At 45.2% G+C, this 23412-nt stretch overlaps 1 protein-coding gene across 2 annotated transcripts; it reads right to left on the bottom strand.

The window, feature by feature from the left end:
- Positions 1 to 699: 699 nt before the first annotated feature.
- LOC125119469 (beta-2-microglobulin) lies at positions 700 to 6551 on the bottom strand. 2 transcript variants are annotated; one of them, XM_047766476.1, is made up of 4 exons: positions 6406 to 6551; positions 2431 to 2706; positions 1839 to 1866; positions 700 to 830 (listed from the first exon to the last, which is right to left on the bottom strand). In XM_047766476.1, exons 1-3 carry the CDS (start codon positions 6470 to 6472, stop codon positions 1853 to 1855), a joined length of 357 nt encoding a protein of 118 aa, XP_047622432.1. In that variant the 5' UTR covers positions 6473 to 6551; the 3' UTR covers positions 700 to 830; positions 1839 to 1852. The 2 variants fall into 2 exon arrangements, with proteins under 2 accessions (XP_047622432.1, XP_047622433.1); XM_047766477.1 differs by lacking the exon at positions 700 to 830 and adding an exon at positions 853 to 1182.
- Between the last annotated feature and the right edge of the window lie 16861 nt (positions 6552 to 23412).

Raw genomic sequence — 23412 nt, forward strand, 5'->3', positions numbered from 1 at the left:
GCTGTTGTTCCTTTGAGAAGCTGAACACAAAATTTTACCATTGTTTAAATAGTGAAACAAAAATATAAAAGTGGGCACAACCAAGTCCTCTCTAACAGATATAATAGATAGGTATGAATTTTATATGGCAAAATGTTACATCCACTATAACAAATTTCCAAATTTTGAAAATTATTTTTCAAAAGATATTCCAAAATTACAAACTGGAGGTTTACTTTATTTTTTAAATTTTTTATTTATTTTTTGCCTTTTTTCCATTTCTTGGGCTGCTCCCACGGCATATGCAGGTTCCCAGGCTAGGGGTCGAATAGAAGCTGCAGCTGCTGGCCTATGCCAGAGCCACAGCAACGAGGGATACAAGCCGCCTCTGCAACCTACACCACAGCTCATGGCAACACCAGATCCTTAAACCAATGAGCAAGGCCAGGGACCGAACCTGAAACCTCATGGTTCCTAGGATTCGTTAACCACTGAGCCACGACGGGAACTCCTGGAGGTTTACCTTAAACATAATTATCTTATTATCCAATTTTGTATTTAGAGAACACTGAAGAGTTCAGATTTGACCAAGATGTTGATGTTAACCCTGAAATTCTTTCCTCCACATCTCTAGGCTACCGGCACCCCCTCTACATCTACCTGCTCAGACAGTTTAAACATGGAGACTACACCCAAGGTAGAATTACAAAGAAGACAACATTTGTGGTAACATCAATACGATTTCTGATTTATGTGCATAAAGTATAAAAGCTTATTAAAAAGCATAAAGTATTAAAAAGCAACAAATCAGAACTTGGATTCATCCAACCCAGATGCAGCATCTTCATAAGCTGAAAACAAGGGGAGAAAACGTAATTAGCAAATACATTTATTTTATTTGAATTACAGATAGCACCGCCAATTTATCTAACCTGTGCTGTAGGAATCACTGTGGGTCAAAGAAGTAGCTGCAAGCCACCTTCCAGACCCCTTACAGAGAGCATATCCAGTTAGTTTATCCCACTGGTTCTCCCACAACCTTAGAGGAAAGAATGCTGGTATTAGAGATTAGATCCTGGCTCTACCATTTAGAAACTGTGTCTCTCTGGGAAGGGCACCCAAACTCTCTGATGTTCCTCACATTGATCGGCCAGTCCCAGGATGTAACAGGAAATCTGAACAGGTTTTCAGTGCCAAGGTTCCCTGTGGAGTAGAATTTCCCAGAAAAGCTGGATTATCCCCCTGTAAACTCCAAACGAAGACGCAGAGGTGTCCAATGAATGCCTCCGTGCTTCATGCAGTTAGAGCTACTTGCAGGAAACATCGGCTGCAGTATCTTTATACTGAGTTACAACAGTCTGTTTCCATTTCTCTCCTGTACTGGACTGAGAGCCTCCAGAAGCAAACATAGTGCCCATACTGCTGAGAAACGGTACGTCTACAGAACCAGGTCGCTCCTGGCTTGTGGCTGAATAACAAAGCAATTGCCATGCAAAGGAAAGGACGGTTCCCTCTTGAAGGCCCAGAGATGCCCAGTGTAGCAATGGCAGAAGAAAGAGCAAACCCTTGCGAGTGCTGTGGGTAAATGCTGCCTCTGCCCTGTCACAGCAGCCCTGCGGCTCCTCTGTCCTTCCTTTAGAGGGTCAGTGGCGCTGGCAGTGCCACACCCAGGGCCACATGCCTTCCTCACGCCACTCCACAGGAGGAGGGAATGTGACCCCATGGGATTCTTCTCTGCCTGCTGAACTGCTGCCTTGATTAATGTCCTGCAGACAGTGAGTGCCAGCACCTTAGAGCTGTCTATAATAGTTCCCAGGACAGTGACATTTAAAAAGACCACTGTGAGGTTAGAAACTCACCTCTGTGATGCCGGTTAGTGGTCTCGATCTATGCAAAAGAAAATGGAGAAAGGAAAACAGTTAAAGTTTACTTTTGAAATACTATGTACTAACAAGTGTCTGAAACTGTTATACTACAACTGGCAGGAGAGCCCCCCGTCCCTGACCATGAGCGCCTTGTTAGGACCCAACCTTGCCTGGTGGCCTAGATCCCACCCCAGCCAGACAACTGGAGGGGTCCAGGATTGGAGGGCACCAGGAGAGCAGGGCTTACAGACCAAGGCCTGTGCTTCCCTGAGACTCTCCTTGGTCCTGACTCTCCCCGAGGCTGTCAGGAAAGCCAAAGAAGCCACTAGGGAAGAACTGTTGGAAGTGTATGTGCACTTGCGCAAGTGCTGCTGCTGCTGCTGCTGCTCCTTGCTCTCACTGCAGGGAGACCACTGTCTCAGGCACTGTGCCAAGCAGAGGTCTCTCAGAAGGTGCTACTAGTCGGAGCTTTAATAAAGTCCCTGATAATCCCAGGATGCAGATGCTTTTAGGTCAGAGCAGCATTCTGCTGTGGCTATGCTCAGATTCGGTTGGCAGCAGTGAAGGAAAGAACTTGAAAACTCACCCCACTTAACTGTCTTGGGCTTATCGAGAGTCACGTGTTTCACGCGGCAGCTATACTGATCCACAGCGTTAGGAGTGAAATTAGCGTGGACCAGAAGGTAGAAAGACCAGTCCTTGCTGAAAGACAGGTCTGACTGCTCCACCTTCATCTTCTCCCCGTTTTTCAGCAAGTCAATTTCAATCTGGGGCGGATGGAACCCAGATACATAGCAGTTCAGGTAATTTGGCTTTCCGTTTTCCGCTGGGTGGCGTGAGTAAACCTGAACCTTCGGGGGACCTGAGGAGCATCAAGGAAAGACAGATGAAACGCCAGAGGATTTCACCAGGGGCTACCTGTGTCTAAAGCCAGGTCAGGCACCAAGTGTTTAAACTTGGCCATCCATTTCTCCCAGCCCATTTCCCTTCAGGCCAAATGAGCTTCCATTTTTACACACTGCAGCATATGGAGGTTGCCAGGCTAGGGGTTGAATTGGGAGCTGTAGCTGCTGGCTTACACCACAGCCACAGCAATGCAGGATCGGAGCCCGGTCTGTGGTGTAGCTGCTGGCCTACACCACAGCTCACGGCAACACCGGATCCTTAACCCACTGAGCTTGGCCAGGGATTGAACTCCCAACCTCATGGTTACTAGTCGGATTCGTTTCCGTTGCACCACAGCAGGAACTCCACAGCCTCCGTTTTGAGCGATAAACCCTGACTTAGTAACTTGCCCACACAGTTCCCCTACACAGGCCTTTTAGGCTTTTTTTCTAGCAGATTTCTAGTAACATCTTTTTCTGTCAGTGGAGACTGTGCCAAATCGTCAAGGACCTTTCTGTGAGGCTCCCAAGAGCTTCTCATGGCTCCTCAGCAGACACTGAATTCGTGCTCACTCCAGAGTCTGCATGATTTGGTCCCACCTACTTCTCATGCTTCATTTCTCACTGCACAACCTTCCAGAGTAGCCACATCAAAAAACTCACATTACTGTGCCCTGTTTCAGCCCCGTCAGTTTTCTTCCTTATGTTTACTCCTTTCATTTTTGCCTCTTGCCTAGATCCCCACCCAACAGACCTCTCGGTATGTGCCTAGTACATTGCCTGGCACACAGCAATTGTTCTGTAAGTGGCAGGTGTTGTTATTACTACCTCCTTGCTCAGGTTCCTGAGAGAGTCAACTCAAAGTAGGTTTGTACTTGGAGTTCCCGTCGTGGCTCAGTGGTTAATGAATCCGACTAGGAACCATGAGGTTGCGGGTTCGACCCCTGGCCTTGCTCAGTGGGTTAAGGATCCGGCATTGCCGTGAGCTGTGGTGTAGGTTGCAGACACGGCTCGGACCCTGTGTTGCTGTGGCTCTGGCATAGGCCGGTGGCTACAGCTCCGATTCGACCCCTAGCCTGGGAACCTCCATATGCCGTGGCAGCAGCCCAAGAAAATGGCAAAAAAGACCAAAAAAAAAAAAAGTAGGTTTGTACAAAACACAACCTTTTTACCATGTCCAGAGCCTATGTGACAAATCTCTGACTTTGTACCTGATTTCATGAGCTAGAAAACAAAGGAACAGAACCAAAAGGCCTAGAGGAGCTGGCAAACACCTTAAATGAGTGAGTTGGGATGGGTAAGAACAATAGGGAGGGGTGAGGACTGTAGCAAATGGGAGAAAACATACTCTCCATTAAGGCCAAGTGTGTGAGAATGGAATTCCCACTCTTAATCAGCATGTCAAGGTTGACTGCCGTCATCTGCCAGGCTGTCAATATTGTATAATGCTGTAGAACAGTGGTCTCCAAAATGGGATGCATGACTAGATCCTCCATGGGGATGTGGGAAAAAAGTACTGTCAGTTGTCTAAGTGTTTCTTCCAAAGTGCAGAGAAGTGTTACTGCTACTACAAATACAGACTGACACTTCTACATGTTAATAACCCACCTTTAAATACAGCTACATTCAGGGTACATGGTTATAAAGGTCATCTCTTCCTCCATGTTCAGAAGGTGGGGAGGTGGGTAGTACCTGGTCAATGACCAGATGTATCTGCCTAGAGACACCCCATCGTCAAAGAAAAGGTCCCTAGTCCCACCAAGAGCTAGACTGCAAATACCACGAAGCCCTGATATGTTTTCATAGTTAAAAATGAAGATAAATCAGAAATCTCTTTGCTTTTGAGCTTCTAGTAATTAGAACATAATAAATGCTAAAGTCATGAGAACACATGTTCATCCTGCCTGGAGTTCTCTCTTTGTGGTCGCCAGGCAGGTCTCTGCAAGACCATCACAATAATCTCTTCCAAGAAAGCAGCAATAGCAGAATCTGGTCAGCCACTACTGGCTATGTGACTTTGGGAGAGCTGAGTTGCTATAGCTAAACTGAAAAACTAACTTATGCCCACAGTGAAATGAAATCCACACACACAGGAAACAGCACAAAATACAACCCCACAGGCATTCCCAATTACACTTTCTTATATGTCTTCCAGAAACATTCTTGTGTATCTTCCAGGCATGGATTATTTTGGAAATTATCAAATTAAGATAGTTTTAATGTCGAGGGAGGGTTGTTTGTTTTTGTTTTGTTTTGTTTTTGCTTTTGGGGCTGCACCTGTGGCACATGGAGGTTCCCAGGCTGGGGGTCGAACTGGAGCTACAGTTGCTGGCCTACACCACAGCCGCAGCTGCATCTGCGACCTACACCACAGCTCACGGCAACGGCGGGTCCTTAACCCACTGAGTGAGGCCAGGGATTGAACCCACCACCTCATGGTTCCTAGTCGGATTTGTTTCCCCTGGTCACCATGGGAACTCCTCAGTTTGTTTGTTTGCTTGCTTGTTTGTTTGAAAGACTTACATAGTCACTACCAAATATCAATAACAGTGATGACACACATTATGTTTTATATTGTCAACAACTTATAAATTCCTTTTTCTCTTGATCAAAACAAAACAAAACCAAACCCGACTTCACAAAGGCTTTTGTGAGTGAGAAAAATCTGAGGGTCTGATATACTGCGGAGTATTTAGAAGGTACTGGAGATCCACAGTGTCCCGACAGACAGCCTGGGTGAGCGTGTTAATTACTCCTATCTGGAGTTTTACGGCTGATAAACCTTCTGACTGATAAACCTTCGCTTACTCAAAACTGAAAGCAGACTCAGCTCATCTCAGAAAGAACCAGGCAAGGAGCCAAAGAGGAAGTCCTCTGTGAAGAAAGGCAACAGGGGCCATGGCGCCCAGCTTGCTCCCAAGAATCTCACCCTAGAAGGATGTGGAGAGCGCCCGGATTACAGCCAAAGGGCACACAACCCCGCCAAATGCTCCGGTCTGGCTCCCCTGTCTGCCCTTTGTCCCCGGTGTAATTAAGTTACTTCAAAACTCTTCGTGCCTCCCTTTCCTCATCTGTGGCGTGCTGATGATAAGACATCTTGTTCGCCTCGAGGACGCATTTCACGATTAAATGGCAAACATATTTGGGGAAAGTACAGAAGGGCAGCTGAACCTGGCGGGTGCCTGGACGAAGCTCAAGACCCTCAGGCTCCCGGCCGATTGACAGACCTGGACTTGGGGGCGACTCCACCCATTCGCCGGCCCCACCCCTGCGCTTTGGGACCCGCTAGCGGGTCCTCTGCTCCAGGTGCGCCTAGGGAGCCTGAAGTCCCTCCGAGCAGCGGAAGAGAACCCCTCCCCCACCTCGGTCGATCTGAAGCTTACCCGCACCCCGAAAGTCTACCGCTTCCCACCAGGCACCCGCGTGTCAGAGGTTCCCTCCGCCGAGCCCACACAAGCTGGACTCGCACCCGGCCCCCACACCTAGCCCACCCCACCGACTCCACAGCGAGGAAGCCCGGGGCTTGTCCACCGAGCCGGGAAGGGAAACTTGGCGAGCGGGACCTGACCCCCAGCGTTCGTGCCCAGAGTGCCCCCAGAGTTAGCGCCCGGAGTGCCCGATGGCTTGAGCGGGAGAGGGAGGGCTGGTAGAAGAGGGAGGGGAGGAGGAGGACTCACGCGCGACCGCATCCAGGCCAGACAGTGAGAGCAGCCCGAGCAGGACCAAGGCCACGAGGGGAGCCATCGCTACTGGAGCGGTGCTGGCGGTGGAATGAGAGCTCGGCTCCCTGCCCGCATTTATAGCCCACGTCCAGGCCGCCAATCAGAACCCTGCCCGCCAGGCCCGTCACCCGTCTCTTAGCGAGCGCTGCCCGAGCAGGTTAGAAAGAGGGACCAACCCGTTTTCAGTTTCATTTTCCAAGAAGTCTTATGATGCGTAGGAAGGCAAAGGTTGGACTGGGTGGATTCACTCTCTGTATGTCGTCCCCCCCCTCCGCCGATCTGGGCGGTGCACCCAAGCTTGGAGCGTGGGCCTTCTGCCCTAGCAAAGCAGTTTGCACCAACGTTCGCTTTTCAGATCAGCGCTAGAAATGCCGGGGGACTTTCATACCAAGCCCCAGGCATTTAGGAACCCAGAAACTGTGCGTTTGTTTTTTTGTTTTTGTCTTTTTCCCTTTTCTAGGCCGCTCCCGCGGTATATGGTGGTTCCCTGGCTAGGAGTCTAATTGGAGCTGTAGCCACTGGCCTCCGCCAGAGCCACAGCAACTTAGGATCCAAGCCGAGTCTGCAACCCATACCACAGCTCACGGTAATGCCGGATCCTTAATCCATTGAGCAAGGCCAGGGATCGAACCCACAGCCTCATGGTTCCTTGTCGGATTGATTTGTTAACCACTGAGCCACAACAGGAATTCCCCGAAACTGTGGTTTTTAAATCGGGAAAACAGAAGCCCCAAACAATTAAGGCTAAGGACGGAGACTGAATGGTACCGGGCAGAATCAGAACATGGGTTCACAATTACAGCCCAGAAATACGCTCTGGGGTTTTTGGATTCTTTGGACAGGCCTCCTGAGCCTTCCTGAGGACAGCTCAGAGAAGCCTCCTTAGGTCAGCTCAGAGAGCCAGCCAGAGTGAAGGAGCACCTTCTGGCTTCCTGAATCGCTCCAGGGAAAAGTTTCTTTTTGGAAACCCCCTGTGCCAACAAAGTCTTGCCTGTATCTTGCCTCTGTTGTTTATGTAATTTTCTTTATTGCATTTTCTTTTTTTTAATGATTTTTATTTTTTCCATTATGTTTGGTTTACTTATTGCATTTTACTTTTTTAATTTTTTTATTTTATTACGCAAATGAATTTATCACATCTGTGGTTGTATAATGTTCATAACAATCTGATTTCACAGGATTCCCATCCCGCAGCCCAAGCACATCCCCCACCCCTCAAACTGTCTCCTCTGGAGACCACAAGTTTTTCAATGTCTGTGAGTCAGCATGTGTTCTGCAAAGAAGTTTGGTCTATCCTTTTTTCAGATTCCACATGTCAGTGAAAGCATTTGATGTTGGTGTCTCATTGTAAGGCTGATTTCACTTAGCATGATAGTTTCTAGGTCCATCCATGTTGCCAAATATGCTGGTATTTCGTTCTTTTTAATGGATGAGTAATATTCCATTGTGTATATGGCCCACATCTTCTTAATCCACTCCTCTGTCGATGGACATTTAGGTTGTTACCATGTCTTGGCTATTGTAAATAGTGCTGCAATGAACATCGGAGTACATGTGTCTTTGAGAGTCATGGTTTTCTCTGGGTAGATGCCCAGGAGTGGGATTTCTGGATCAAATGGTAGTTCTATGTTTAGTTTTCTGAGGAATCTCCATACTGCTTTCCACAGTGGTTGAACCAATTTACAATCCCACCAACAGTGTACTAGGGTTCCTTTTACTCCACACCCTCTCCAGCACTTATTGTTTGTAGACTTTTTGATGATGGCCATTCTGGCTGGTGTAAGGTGGTACCTCAGAGTGGTTTTGATTTGCATCTCTCTAATAATGAGCGATGTTGAACATCCTTTCATGTGTTTCTCGGCCATCTGTATGTCTTCTTTGGAGAACTGTCTGTTTAGATCTTCTGTTTATTGCATTTTCTTTGTCTAGTTGATTTGGGAGGAACTGACCACTGACAGTAAAAAATAAAGCAGTCACAGCTTACAGCAGTAGAGCTTACAGACTTTTTGAAGGACATCATTCCTTGTGAATTTGTGAATAAACTCTAGAAGTTTGTTTCTGTTTTTTCTTATCAGGGACTCACCTCGTTCATATGGAAGTTCCTAGGCTAAGGGTTCAATGGGATCTGCAGCTGCCAGCCACAGCTACAGCCACAGCAAAGCCAGATCTAAGCTGCATCTGCGATTTATGCTGCAGCTTGCAGCAATACAGGATCCTTTACCCACTGAGTGAAGCCAGGGATCCAACCCGCATTCTAATGGATACTCGTCGGGTTTTTAACCCACTGAGCCGCAACAGAACTCCTAAGGTTTGTTTTTATGTATAGGAAAACAAAGGCTAAGTACTAGATTTCAAACTGGTCTGATTCTGTTGTCATTCATGCCTCAGGCACTTATAGGATAGAGGCCTGGGCAATTATAGTGAGAATTTGGCTTGCTTCTACATTTAGGTCTAACCCAAAAATTAGACTTATAGACTAAGACTGTCAGTGCTAAGAGAGAGACTCCTTAAGAAAACCTGCCCTCCAGAGGTAGAATAAAAAGATGCTGCCATCCCAAGGTGACTGAGTCCAAGGGTCTTTTCTGGGGGAACAGAAGAGGAAGTGACCCTGGGGGTGGGGAGGAGCAGCAACCTGGGAAATCCCCTGGTTTGCAGCTGAAGGGAGTTGGGTCCTGCTTCCCCAAAGAGCCCAGCAAATGTCACCCTCATTTCTTTTACATATTTTTAGACCTTTTCGTAATCTTTATTGTGGAGGTTGTGTGGACACCAGAGAAAGTGGGATACTCTCCGAAGCCCTGGTGAAGGGAAATAATGCACAGGGAGAGCCTCAGAAAATGTTGTGCAATGATTAACAGGTGTACCAGGATTATTGATGCTATTTACCTAGTTTTTCTATGGGCTCTACCTAGAACTCTTTTGAAATACAAGGATAGTTGTTAGGCACATAGTCATGAGTAAAGACAGTCCTGCCCCTCCCTTGTGTTTGTTTGTCGTTAACTCATTTAAGGCTCTTAAGGCCTGGATAGTTGGTGTTGAATTGTTTTCTAGTGCCCTGGGAGTACAGGAAGAGACAGGGCTGGAGGTCACCTCTAAATTCTGTGTTTACAACATCACAGACAACTGCTATTATACTTAAAATTCTTTAAAGATAGGATCTGACCTATTCACTTAGAAAACCAATTTTGGAGTTACTGTTGTGACTCAGGGGTAACAAATCAAAGTAATATCCATGAGGATTCGGATTCGATCTCTGGCCTTGCTCAGTGGGTTAAGTATCATGCATTGCTGTGAGCTGTGGTGTAAGTTGAAGACTTGGCTCAGTTCCCTCATTGCTGTGGCTCTGGTGTAGGCTGGCAGCTAAAGTTCCAACTTGACCCCTAGCCTAGGAACTTCCATAAGCCACACCTACAGCCCTAAAAAGCAAAAAGCAAAAAACCAAACCAAACCAAACAAAACAAAATTGAAAACCAATTTTAAAAGATCTAAACAAATATAGCAGATAAGTCCTCTCCTGTTTTGCAATGCCACCTGCGCCAGGAGTCCAGTTTTTGTTGGGCTTTTATGGCTGCTCCAGTGGCCTTCCAAGACTCTTGAACCATTATAGTCAGGTTAAGTACTGATCTCTCTAATAGAGGTACTCCAGCAAACCAAAACAATCCTCTAAAGATAAAATGTCTTACCCCTCGGTTTTGAAAAGAGAGGCTGTTTTCCCACTAACATGCTAAGTATCCCCATGGGCCAGCCTCGTTCTGGGTATCCCCATGGCTCTGCGTGCTCCAGTTTTAGGTCTTTCAGCAGACTACTGGATTGATGGTGATGCTGGTGCTGGAGAGCAGGGTGTGGATGACGGCAGTGTTACTTACCTCTGTGTGTAATGTGTAGGTGAACCCACCTAGTGTTCCTTCTAGCTTGATGGGGTCTTCTATGGTTGTGGGGTGAGCCTTGACCTCAATGTCTCGTACCCCTATAGGGTCGTTCTCATGCAATCATGCCCAACAATCAGTCTTGTATACCAATTTTGACATTTGAAACACTGTTGAACTCCATGGGTGGGGGAACTTGGATCTTTTTGTTGGTCATATAGGCTATTATTAAGGTGAAGAGCCCCCTCATTATGTTTGTTAACCAGGGATGAGGGGAACTCCTATTGTACCGGGAGTCAGAAGATACACCACACAAATAAGCAACCTAGGGCCCTCTTCCGATTCCCAACTTCAAGTACAAGGGTTAGGGTGATTTCAATGGCTAACGTCCCCAACCAGAACGTGTTCAAGTTAAGTCTCACATGGAATTCCTCAGGCTTCTACCGTGCGTAGACTGGCCAGCTTCCAGTGGTGGCCAGAGCAGGGCTTAGCTCTCTCTGATGATGGCAAAGGGAGTCCCTGGAACTTAACCTTGAGGGGATTCTCAAGGTGCTGTACAGCCTCCCAGGTGTCTTTGTCAGCAGCAGATGCAGCCTTCTTGATTCTGGTGTGATGGATCCATGGGGTAATACCTGTAACCTTTATAGCAGTTGGGGTTGCTATACGACCCTTAATTTACAAATGCTAATCAATAGCCGCATCAAAGAATGTATCGAAGCCCATGTACACTGACTACCTGAATTAATATTCTGCCTCAATCCCTCTGCCCCAAGTTGGAGACTGTAACTGTGGGGGAAAGGGGCGATGACCACTCTGACTTCTTCCTGCTGAAAAGGGGCATCGTTAGGGGAGTTCTCGATGTGGCACAGTGGTTAATGAATCCGACTAAGAACCATGAGGTTGCAGATTCGATCCTTGGCCTTGCTCAGTGGGTTAAGGATCCAGCGTTGCCATGAGCTGTGGTGTAGGTTGCAGACGCTGCTCGGATCCCGCGTTGCTGTGGCTGTGGCATAGACTTGGCAGCTACAGCTCTGATTGGACCCCTAGCCTGGGAACCTACATATGCTGCAGGTGTGGCCCTAGAAAACACAAAAAAAGGGAGGGGGAGGTCATTAGGGAAAGCAGTTAGGTCTCCACTCATGGGACAGTCAAGTGGGCTTTGATACATTGCTTTGGGTACCCCTTCTATCAACATTTTAAGGTTGATAGCTTTTAATCAGGATGTAATGAAGTGAGAAATACTTCATATAATTAATTATACAGGGTCTGAATAAAAGGATCAAGATCACAATGAATATGGTGAAGAAATATTTTCACCAGGAGGAGAAGATCAGCTAGTTCCACTGGGCAGCTGCAAAAGCTGGAGCTGGATAGGACATCTCATGAATCTATTGTTGAAGATCTAGCAGGGAATTCGACACATTCTGTGAACAATCAGGAATACAACATTTAGATTTTAAAATAGCACAGGTAACTTGTATGATTTTTCTGATTTCTCTGGCTGGTTATGAAATATTTGTATGCCTTGGTCAGCATGTAATTGAAAGCTACCTTATGTCCTTTTGAGGAGCATGATTTATGGCATCAACTTACTTTTCAAGTTAACTTACATATATTCTAAACAGTCCCCACCATGCACAAAATTCTCTTCTCAGTGTCCACTTCCCACATGCCTCGTATCACTTTCTGTGTCCATATTAGTCTGTCCCTTATTTTCCAACCAGAACAATCAGCTAAAGACAATCTTTCTTTTGCCTTAATAAAATGAAATTCCATTCCTCATTTCTTCTATATATTCTGCTTTTCTAAAGCAACCATGGACTGTCCTTTATAATTTCCAAAAACACATGTTTTTCTTGTAGAGACCATCTCAGGGTGTCACTGATCATATCGATTAATCATTCTAAATACCTTTAGTTTCTGTTTAGTAACTGATGTCTCAGTGTCTCATTTGACTTCTGTTAAACCTAGGTACAATAAGATATTATACCTAATGTTGACAGCTGTAATGACATGTATGTGTTAATTAGATCAGCAAACTTCAATTCTAATTTCAGATATTAATTTAGTACTGAATATTTCCCAGTTTACTTGAACCTAAAATTAATTCTGGCCAGTTAGTTATCTCCCATATTTTAAGAATTTATATATGCAAAGCCTTAGTCAAGGAAATGCAAAATAAAGGCGTCTTTTAAATCAAATACAGTAACCCATGCTGCTGTTTCTGGAATTTGGGAAAGAAGAGTGTAGGGATTGGACACCACTGGATGTAATGGGACCAGTGTCTCATTTATTAGACAAAGGTCTTGTACGAGGAGCCAATCCCTGTTAAGTTTTTGCACTCCCAATATAGGAGTGTTACAAGGGCTGATACATTCAGTTAATAATCTGTTCTCTTATGCTTCCTATAATTGGGATAAGTGCCTGTCATGCCTTGGGTCTCAGATGATACTGCTTTTGGCAAAGAAAGAAATTCTGGTCTTTAAGACTTATTTCCATCAGTTGAGTATCCTTTGCTCTTCCTATGTTTCCTCCTATGGCTCAGACTTCTGGGTCAATATATACTTCCATTGAAGGCAGCCATAAACCTTGAGTAGGCTCCATTGCCCTGTGCCTTTTTTTTTTTTTTTTTTAAGGGCCGCACCCACAGCATATGGAGGTTCCCAGGCCAGGGGTTCAATCATAGCTGAAGCCGCCAGCCTATGCCACAGCCACAGCAACTTGGGATCTGAGCCACATCTGTAATCTATACCACAGCTCACCTGAGTGCTGGATCCCCAACCCACTGAGCAAAGCCATGGATTGAACCTGCAATGTCATGGTTCCTAGTCAGATTTGTTTCTGCTGCACCATGATGGGAAATCCTCCATTGCCATGTGAATTGAAGCTTTAACCTCTTACAAAATATCTCTTTCTAAAAGAGGAGTTGGACTCTCTGGAACAATCAGAAAGTCATGAGAGAAGAAAATGGATTCCCAGTCACAGCTCAAAGGTTGTGTAAAAAATTTTGTAACTGGCTTGCCAGAAATATTAATGTGGCAGATGCATGAGGGAGGGGCCCAGGATTAGAGAGGAGGACTGAAAAGTGGCTCCCGTATTCAGGAGGAAGTCAATAGGCTGTCTTCCTCTTTTAGAGTCACCCAGGGCTCCTGAGTGGTGAGAAGGATAGGGGCTATTATGGAAATGTCCCATCAGTCTTGAGGGGTCAACCCCAGAGACCTTCGTCTTCAGGGGCAGTCGCTCTTCCTGTGATCTCTCCAACATATGGGGCATGGCCTAGGTGCTGTGGTCTGAGTCTTGCGGCATTCCCCTTTAAATGGTCCCTCTTTTCCACAGAGGAAACAGGCTCCGGGCATAGGTCTCTGCCCTAGTCCTTTCACCTTGAAACTCCCAGGTTGACTCCCTGTAGTGCCATAACTAGAGCCTCAGCCTTTTCTGTCTCTCCTCTTGTTCTCCTTTCATTCTTCCTGGCCCCAATTATAACGTACTTGAGTTCCTACTCTGAGGAGGTGCTCCAGGTCCTGACCAGGGCCAAAAGCCAATTTTTGGAGCTTTCTCCATTTATCTGGCACCAATTGAGCTATGAATTTATCCTTAAGAATTATTCAGCCCACCATTGTTTCTGGGTTCCTTGGTGTATGTTTTCTCAATGCCTTTCTGAGTCTTTCTAAGAAAGCTGATGGACTCTCTTGTTCCCCTAGTAAACCTCTGATAGTTTTTAATGGGCTTTACTCATGAGGCTTTTAATCCCTCAACTATACAAGTAATAAAATGATTTCTATGCCAATTATGGTTATCTCCCTCATCAGCAGACCAATTGGGATCGCTCATAGGAACTGCCTGACACCCTGTGGGGAATCTTGTTCATTCATCTTCTAATCTGCCTCTGGCATTTATAGCATCATTCCATTCATCTTCCCCAGCTTTGAGCAGTTTTGAAGACTCTATGTATTTTTTCCACCTATACTCAATGTCTGTTTTCATAATAACATGACATCCTTCCAGGCTAACTCAAAGAACTGCATGAGACCCTGAAAGACCTCAATATATCTGGGTCATCAGCAAATTTTCCCAAATCTGTTTTTATTTGCCTTAAGTCCTGAAGTGAAATAGGTGTATGGGCCTGTATTTGGTCCTCATTCTCTGTTTGCTACTTCTTGTAAAGGGAGTAGAGAGAGATATAACTTTGGCACTGGAGTGGGGAGAGGAGGAGCCTTGAGCAGTATTGGAGAAGGCTCATTAACTTCTGGCTAATTGAAGAATAGTATTATAAGCTAGAGAGCTTTCAGACAGCCATCACTCTCCATCTGACAGATTATATAGTGGCCAGGCTTTTGTTCAAAAAAAATTAAATGTCAAACTTTTTCCAGTTCTTCAAGGCACATGTCAGAGGAGTTGCTATTGAGCCATGCACCAGCCTTGAGGATGTGTCTCCCATCCAAAAAAGAGAAAAGATCAGCATCTAGTGCCTATTGTCCCTTCTTGGTTTTGTGAGGGCATCCCCTCTCTTATATGGATCAGCTAGACATTAGTGGTCAAATGTCCCATCCAATCTCAGGCTGACTGGAATTAACCACTCTTTACCAGCGTAGTCTGTTTTCCCATCATCCCTGCCCATTGCCTGTCTCTGGACAGAAGTAAAGAAAACCCAGGCATACAGGCCCTGCCCTGAGTTTTCAAATCCTAAGATGCTCACTATGACATGCCCTCTATTAATATTAGGAAAGTTTCTAAGCCACAGTTAACAGGTAAATTGGATGAACAGCAGAAAGCCAAACTGACTATGCTGAGGCTCTGAGGCTAAACACTTGGCCTAAATTGGATGAATACTAGCTATGAACTCCTTTTCCCCACAGGCCTGGTGGCAACTCAGGATGGTCTTAGCATCTAGAGGTCTATTTCCTTTGCCCCCACAGGGGTAATAGCAAAGGACGTGATGAAAGATCAGGTTAGTTTTATACCATAATCTTCAGAAAATCCCTTTTTGAAATCTTTGATCACACAGTCTACAACCATGGATTTAGACTTGGGCGAACCCCTGGTGTCTTTCTGTGGATCTTGTCTATGGCCTGATATTATGAGACCTTCTCTGACCTAGTGGGTAGTATCCCCAGTAGCTTTGCCTCTGCCACTCTTGAAAGCAAGACAGCTCCCACTCAGCTCGCTCTATGACCAGGGATAACACCTGCTTTGTTGCAATATCTCTGATCCATCTGGGCCCCCAGTCTTGGGAAGGCACTCTCAGACAACTTCTAATGTTTTGGGCAAAGGACAGGGGACCTGGTACTCAATCCTCCCTATACCCTGAACTGAGACGGGGATGACAGTCTTGTCTCCATTACTCAGATCCTGGGCCTAAGTGAACTGACAAAATGGGCAGTCCCATGGCTGGTTTGGAATCTGGGCCAGGAGTTCCTGGAGGCCCAGGGGCAAGGTCAAGTTAGATTATCTCCTCAGAGGAAGTTATGTCTCACAAGGCGGGAGCACAGGGTCTCTGGCTCATGGGTTTCTGGGTTAGGTCCCACCCCATGTGGCTGCCCTGTGCAAGTGATGCAGACAAAACAAGGGAGCATGCCCCCTTCTCAGAATGTCTGCCTGACCGCCCCCCTCTCAGGAGTTTAGGTGCCTCTTAGCAATTTGCTGGTTCATATAAGCCCTGAACTTGGATTGGACTTGCAGGGAGTGAAAAGAACCCTCAGAGTCTGCTTCAGCCATAAGCAGTATGAGGACCCACTCGGACTGCAGGTTAGGACCCACTCGGACTCCGGACTCCGTAGCTGCTAAGACCATGGAGTCACAAATTCGAACCTGAAGCGCAAGCCAATCAGGCCGCTCATTCACTCTCACATGCACTCAGAGGTTATCACAATGCCTCCCACTCCCTGGGAGTTCCTAACTAGTAGCTTGATCAAGCACAACTTTCAATTGGCTATGCCCAACAGTTGCTCCACCCAAGCAAGAGGTTCCTCTGCTTTGGCTCTGGAGCACTAGGACTACTGCTCCGGTCAGGCATAGCTTCTGGAGGGGGAGAGTCTCCCTAAGAGGGTGATCAGTCCCCTCTTCTGCCCACTGGGGTAGGACCTGACTGGGGTTTGCCCCGGGGCCTTACCTTGTCCGGATGCCTTTCTGGTGAGTTGGTCTGTCTCTCCACTGAGTCCAGTCGGGGTTCGGTCACCTGGGAGTCAGGAATGCCACTCACAAAGGAGGACCCAGAATACCATCAGGTGATGTGCCGCCTCGTTGGGTTTGAGGCTCCCCAGCTCCCAGGTGGCCTTGCCTCTATTCCAGTGGCTCAAGGGGTCAGAATGGTTGGAATCTCGCTGGGGCCTCCAGAAATGTTGCAGTGGCTGTCAGCAGCCCAAGGCCGGAGTGTATCAGCTCTGGTGGCAGCCCTATGGCCAGTGTACCAGCTCCAGCAGCTCTGTGGCTGCAGTGGATCAGCTCTTTTAACCGGCGAGAAACCAAGTGAGCACTCGGAGAGTTGGAGAACTCAGGTTTATTACGCCAGCGGGCTCAGAGGAGATCACTCTCCAGAGTCTGAGCCCCAAAGAGGGGTTTCACAAGGCTTTTATGGGCTAGTTCTTCCGGGTCCATGCTTGGCGGACTGGAGTGAGAACTGGCAAAGTAATAGATGTGGGAGTAAGTTTTACAGAAGCAGATGTGTGGGGGAGGGGTGGTTAGAGGTAGTTGGCTGGGTTGGGGCAGTTTGGCCAGATTTTGCTTAGTTATCATGGCTGGGGGGTCTCCTTTCGACGTTTTTGTCAGGACATTTTCCCCTACAGGAGAACTCAGGTTTATTATGCCAGCGGGCTCAGAGGAGATCACTCTCCAGTGTCTGAACCCCGAAGAAGGGTTTCACAAGGCTTTTATGGGCTACCTCTTCTGGGTCCATGCTTGGCTGGTTGGACTGGAGTGAGGTCAGGCAAGGTAGTAGATGCGAAAACTAGTTTACAGAAGATGTGTGGAGGAGGGGTGGTTGGGGCAGTTGGCTAGACTTTGCTTAGTCATCATGGCCGGGTCTCTCCTTTCTGCCTTTTTATCAGGACATTTTCTCCTACAGTTTTAGTGTTATCCTCCAGCATTGGGATGAGCAGATGGATTTTTTTTCTCCCTAGTGACTTGTAAAACTTTATCTACTATGAATGTGTATTCCAAGTAATATTTTCCAGAATGTAGAAGAACCAAAACTTTATACCCTCCTGTCAGAAATGTGAACTTGCACAACTATTTTGGAAAACAATTTGACAGGTTTTCTTTTCTCTCTCTCTCTTTATATATATATATATATATATATATATATATATATATATTTATTTATTTATTTATTGTTGTCTTTCTAGGGCTGCACTAGGCATATGGAGGTTCCCAGGCTAGGTATGTAGCTACATCAGAGATTTAGCTGTCGGCCTGCACCACAGCCACAGTAACGCAGGCTCCAAGCCGCATCTGTGACCTACATCCTCGAACCCTCATCCTCATGGATACTAGTTGGATTCGTTAACTGCCAAGTCATGAAAGGAATTCCCAGTTTTAGCTTTTTTTTAATTAAGAAAAAAAGTTGATTGAAGTACAATTGATTAGTTTGACAGTTTTTTTAAAAGAAAAAAAATTTAACATACCTGGTCATTCGACCCAACCACGCCATTCTAGGTATTACCCAAGAGAAAATGAAAATGTATGTCTATACAAAGATTTGTTCACAAAGTTCAAAGTAGCTTTATTGGAAATAGATAAGCAGCAAGGACCTGCTTACTACACAGCACAGGGAACTCTACTCAGTATTCTGTAATAACCTATATGGGAAAAGAAATCTGAGAAAGAATCCTCAGAAACTAAGAAAACTTTGTAAATAAACTATACTCAATTAATTTTTTTTTAATTTTTAGAAAACTTAAAGAAGTTTTTTAAAAGGCAGCTTCATTGGTAATAACCAGAAACTAGAAACAATCAAAACTTCCATCAGGCAAATGGATAAACACATACTGGTAGCTATCTATTCAATGGAATACTATCAGCAATAAACAAGGAATGAACTATTGATACACACAGTAACATGGATGAAATACTCAGACTGAAAAAAGGAGCAAGGCAAAAGAGAGTACATGCTGTGTGGTTCTTTTTATTTAAACCTCTAGATAATGCAGACGAATCTATGTAACAGAACCAGATGGTTGGTTTCCAGGGGATGGAAGGAGCATCAGAAGCATAAGAAAACTTTGGGGTGATGGATATGTCCATTATCTTGAGTATGATGATGGTTTCTCAGGTGTGTACGTGTAGTAGAACTTATTAAATTATAGGCTTTATGTCAATTTTACCTCAATAAATCCCCATTGAAAAGACCAACCGAAAGCACAGATGCCTGTATCATTGTTAGGCATAAGAAAAATGAAATTCTTGAACAGAAAGAAAAAGAAGGATATTGAAGTGGGAAGAAAATAGGAATAGGTTAAATCTCAAATGAGTCGGGTCATACCTCAGGGAAGCCCAATCAGCAGTTTTCTGAGGTGGGCTCATCAAACAGCCAGAAAATCCAGGCCCACTGGAAGGAGAGGAATGGCCTTTCTTTTATGATTTCTGGCTTAGAGATCATGAGGTTTGTTTTCTTAGAAAGGCACTTCTTGGGAGCAATGTGGACAGTGGGCTGGGTAGACACACCCAGGGGACAGACAAGAAACACTATCTGATAAGACTTTTCAGGGAAGGGCCATTTTTGTTCACCTAAGTTCAGCTCATTAACGTTTACTGAGAACCTACTCTGTTGTTGATACTGTGTTAAGTGCTGAAGGCAGAACGATGAAGACACATCTCTGTTCTCAAATGGGAGTGACGAATTCAGAATCAGAATTAGCACTCAGTGTGGTAGGTACAATGAGAAAAAGCTATAAGGGCCAAAGAGTACACAAAAGAAGGGTACTGCATCTGGCCTGGAACGGAGGAGGGTGTCTGAGAAGTCTCCCTGGAGGAGGTAAGGCCACAGCTGAGGTGTCTTCTCTTCATTCAAATATTTAGAATATTAGAATAAAGCAGTTCAATCAAGCATCTGAAGTCACGTTCTAATTAAAATAATTCTTTCTTCACAAATTTATTTAGCTTGTGTGACATAGTGAATGGTATATTACCTGCTAGAAAATACAGATTTAACCTCATTGGAAAGATAGTGGATACAGCAGAGATTGACAAAACATTTTAAATAAACTATACTTCAATCAAAAATTTTAAAAAGAAAAGATAGCAGAAAGGAAGTTCCTTTAATCAATGACTAAATATAACTCTCAGGCCAAGGGTGAGGGGTGCCTGAGGCAGGGAGAGACATCCAGGTGCAAAGTGATAATGAGAGAAGGCTCTGTCTGATCCTGTTCTCCCCACACAAATAGAAGCAGGTCACTATTTCTGAAACCCAAACTAGAAGTCAGGAAACTTGAAAACAGAAGGCTGGAGAGTCCATCAGCATGTGACCTGATGGAGGATTATGCCTTATGTAAAGGATGGGGGATGAAAACCATTGAGGAGCCTTAAGTTGGGAGGTGTCAGATCTGTCAGTCATCGGCATATGGGTGGTAGGAAAAGGTGAGTGGATGAGGGATACCCAGCTGCGCAGGACTTTTAGAGGGATTCTTGATCATTTTGAGAATGTGATGAAAGCTCTAGACTGTCTTTCCATAAATTTGCACCTGCTGGAGTTCCCTGGTGGCCTAGTGGTTAAGGATTCAGTATTGTCACTGCTGGGATTCAGGTTCAATCCAACTTCCAGAAACTTTAAAAGAAAAAAGAAAAAAATGCACATGTTAAAAATCACACAGACATCTATACAATTTCAGGGGACCTGCTGATGAAGAATATTTGACAGAAGAGAAAGGGAAGATGTGTGGGGAAGAGGTGTGAGGAAGTGGTTATTTGTGTAAAGGGAAGAAGATGAGCAGAGCAGAAACAGGGCCAAAGAAAGACGACCCAAGAAGTCAAGAAGGACCAGGAGACTGAAGTGTCAGGAAGCTGTGGGAGAATAGAGAAGTAAAGAGGCTGGGGTCAAAAGCCACAGGAGACTTCCGCTGAGGTAAGGACTGAAACATGTCATTTGCACTTAGTTGAGGAATGACCAGTAATTCAGAAGAGTATTGAAAGTGATTTCTGAGGAGTAATGGATACTGATAGTTCTATATATTTCTTTTTCTTTTAATCCAAGAGGTTTTTAGAGGTGACTTATGGATAGAAGTGATGGTAAGGGTCCTGTCGTGATGGTGTGTTTGCAGAATATTAACATAAGGTTGAAAAATTGTCAGTGTTCTATAAAGAGAGTTGGGAGACTTAAGGGATTAAGTCCATTGTATCTGCTAGGGCCTCCAATATGATGGAGTCAGAGCCAGAGAGCAATGGTTGAAGGAAGGGTATGCCTTGAAGAAATAGGCTTAGTTTGTTAGGTGGGAGAGGGAGGGATAAGGGGCAGTTAAAATAAGAAACAAAAACAAGAAAGCAATTTTGTTTTGCCCCTCTGGGGCTGCAAAAAGAAGTAATTTTGTTTTTAAGAATGAACTTATCCTGTTATTTCTATTCTTTGCTAACAGAAGAAAGAGGGGAAAATGGAGAGGCTGAAGACACAGAGGAGAGGAGCTGGCCTGAGGTGGCTGAAGGTATAGCATCCCAGAAGAGAGGCTGGACTGGAAAGCAGGAGGGACACCCCACCAGCAGAAGGAGGTAAGGAGGTCTGTGGGGCATATGCATTTCTTCCAAGTAGAAATTTAAGTAGACCAGCCCCAGTGGTCTCTATTTTCTCAGTAACATAAGGGGTGAGGTGGACTGCTGAGAGTCAGAGATGAGACTGTGTGTAGGGGATTTGAGGCCAATGGTGTTATGTTTTAGGCTCGCCAGTGACTGATGGATGAGAGAAGAAGTTGAACAAGAACAAAAACAGAATGGCTCAGCAGGCTGGTGGTGGAGATAGTCAGTCAGGATCTTGACAGGAAGCAAACAGCACATTCAAGTGGGGTAATTGAGGAGAGTTAGGGGAAGAGACTACCTACCAAGCTGTGAGCAGGGTTAAGGGAAATGCATTAAGAATGTGAAGCACCCCCAGTTCCCGTCATGGTTCAGTGGTTAACGAATCTGACTAGGAAGCATGAGGTTGCGGGTTTGATCCCTGGCCTTGCTCAGTGGGTTAAGGATCCGGTGTTGCCGTGAGCTGTGGTGTAGGCCAGTGGCTACAGCTCCAATTGGACGACTAGCCTAAGAACGTCCATATGCTGCAGGAGCTGCCCAAGAAATGGCAAAAAGACAAAAAAAAGAAAAAAAGAATGTGAAGCACCCAAGGACTAGCAAGAGTGAGGAAACTTTACCACACCTAGGTCTCAAGAGGCAAGAGGAGGAACAGATTCCAGACCTCAGAGAAAAAGGATATCCCTTAGAGGAGAGGACTGTCACTGGAGCCCATAGGAGGCAGGTGTTGAAGTTACCTGCCAGCCAGGCAGCCTTCTCTCTCCAGGTTCTGGTAACGGCTCTATCCTCTGGCTCTTGCCCCAAAGTGCTAACAACCAACTATTATTACCAGTCCCAGGGGACCGTACTCTTCCTTATGATCATACCGTATTCTTTATATACACTTATAAATATCCTTTTATTAAAATTCTACCTTTAAAAAATTTACTTTGATTAAAAGTACTCAACTTGAGGAGTTCCTGTCGTGGCGCAGTGGTTAACAAATCCGACTAGGAACCATGAGGTTGCGGGTTCGGTCCCTGCCCTTGCTCAGTGGGTTAACGATCCGGCGCTGCCGTGAGCTGTGGTGTAGGTTGCAGACACGGCTCGGATCCCGAGTTGCTGTGGCTCTGGCGTAGGCCGGGGGCTACAGCTCCGATTCGACCCCTAGCCTGGGAACCTCCTTATGCTGCGGGAGCGGACGAAAGAAATAGCAAAAAGACAGAAAAAAAAAAAGTACTCAACTTGAGTGTACTTTCTATTTCCTGTGGAAACCCTGACTATGTATGGTGTTTTGAAAAGACATAAACTCTGGAAAGAAGAAAAAGAAGGTGATATATATATAAATAGTGTTAGAAAAATATGTAAATAGTGTTAGAAATAGAAAGGAGGACAAAGTACAGATATAGCCTGGATTTTAAAAATACTCTTCTATTATGAATGACTTTATACCAATAAATCTGAAAACTTATAAGAAGTGGAAATGTTACTAGAAGATATTGGGTAGAACAAGACAGTCTCAAGAAAAAAACTGACAACCAGAATAGATCTACAGCCATTAAAGACCCTGAAATAGTGGATTAAAAATCTACCCATAAATGTGGAACAGCCTTTAGGTGTTTTATTCAGCAAGTGTAAACATTTCTAACATATCTTTTTTTTTTCTTTTGCTTTTTAGGGCTACACCTGCAGCATATGGAGGCTCCCAGACTAGGGATCTAATTGAAGCTACAGCTGCCGGGCACAGCCACAGCCACGACAGATCTAAGCACCATCTGCGACCTACACAGCATCTTGAGGCAATGCCAGATCCTTAACCCACTGAACAAAGCCAAGGATTTAACCCTCGTCCTCATGGATACTAGTCAGGTTCTTTTCTGCTGAGCAAAAATGGGAACTTCCTAAGATATATTTTATCTGATCCAAAAATCCTATTAAGCTTTCTGTACTTCTTATTCCATTCTGGGAAGTTCTATAGGCCGTGGGTGCCACTGTCTCATTCACTGCTGTACCCCAAGGTTAGCCCAGCCTTGGCTTAAACTTGGCATAAACCTAGGAAACATAAAGGATCAATAGATATGTAAGAATTCAAGCAAGGGTAGGGGACTTTTACAAAAGCCTCTATATCTCAAGTGACACTTCAAACAGCCAAGAGAGGGCTGTGATCTGGCAGACTGGGCCTTAGTCCACCTGCTCTGCTACTAGTTGGTATAGAAAGTTCCTTGAGAATGAAACTCTGCCTGCAGCAATAGAATCTCCTAACACCTGGTCTCTATAACTGTCTGATAAGTCACTGCTGGAACAATGAAGGTCACAATTTGGCCCTTTCAATAATAATACCAGGGTAAATTATTAGGAAGTTTTGAGAAAAAAAATAGCTGAACAACATCACCAAAAAGTCCTGAACCCA

The sequence above is a fragment of the Phacochoerus africanus genome, chromosome 2, assembly GCF_016906955.1.
Source record: "Phacochoerus africanus isolate WHEZ1 chromosome 2, ROS_Pafr_v1, whole genome shotgun sequence".
Lineage (NCBI taxonomy): Eukaryota > Metazoa > Chordata > Mammalia > Artiodactyla > Suidae > Phacochoerus > Phacochoerus africanus.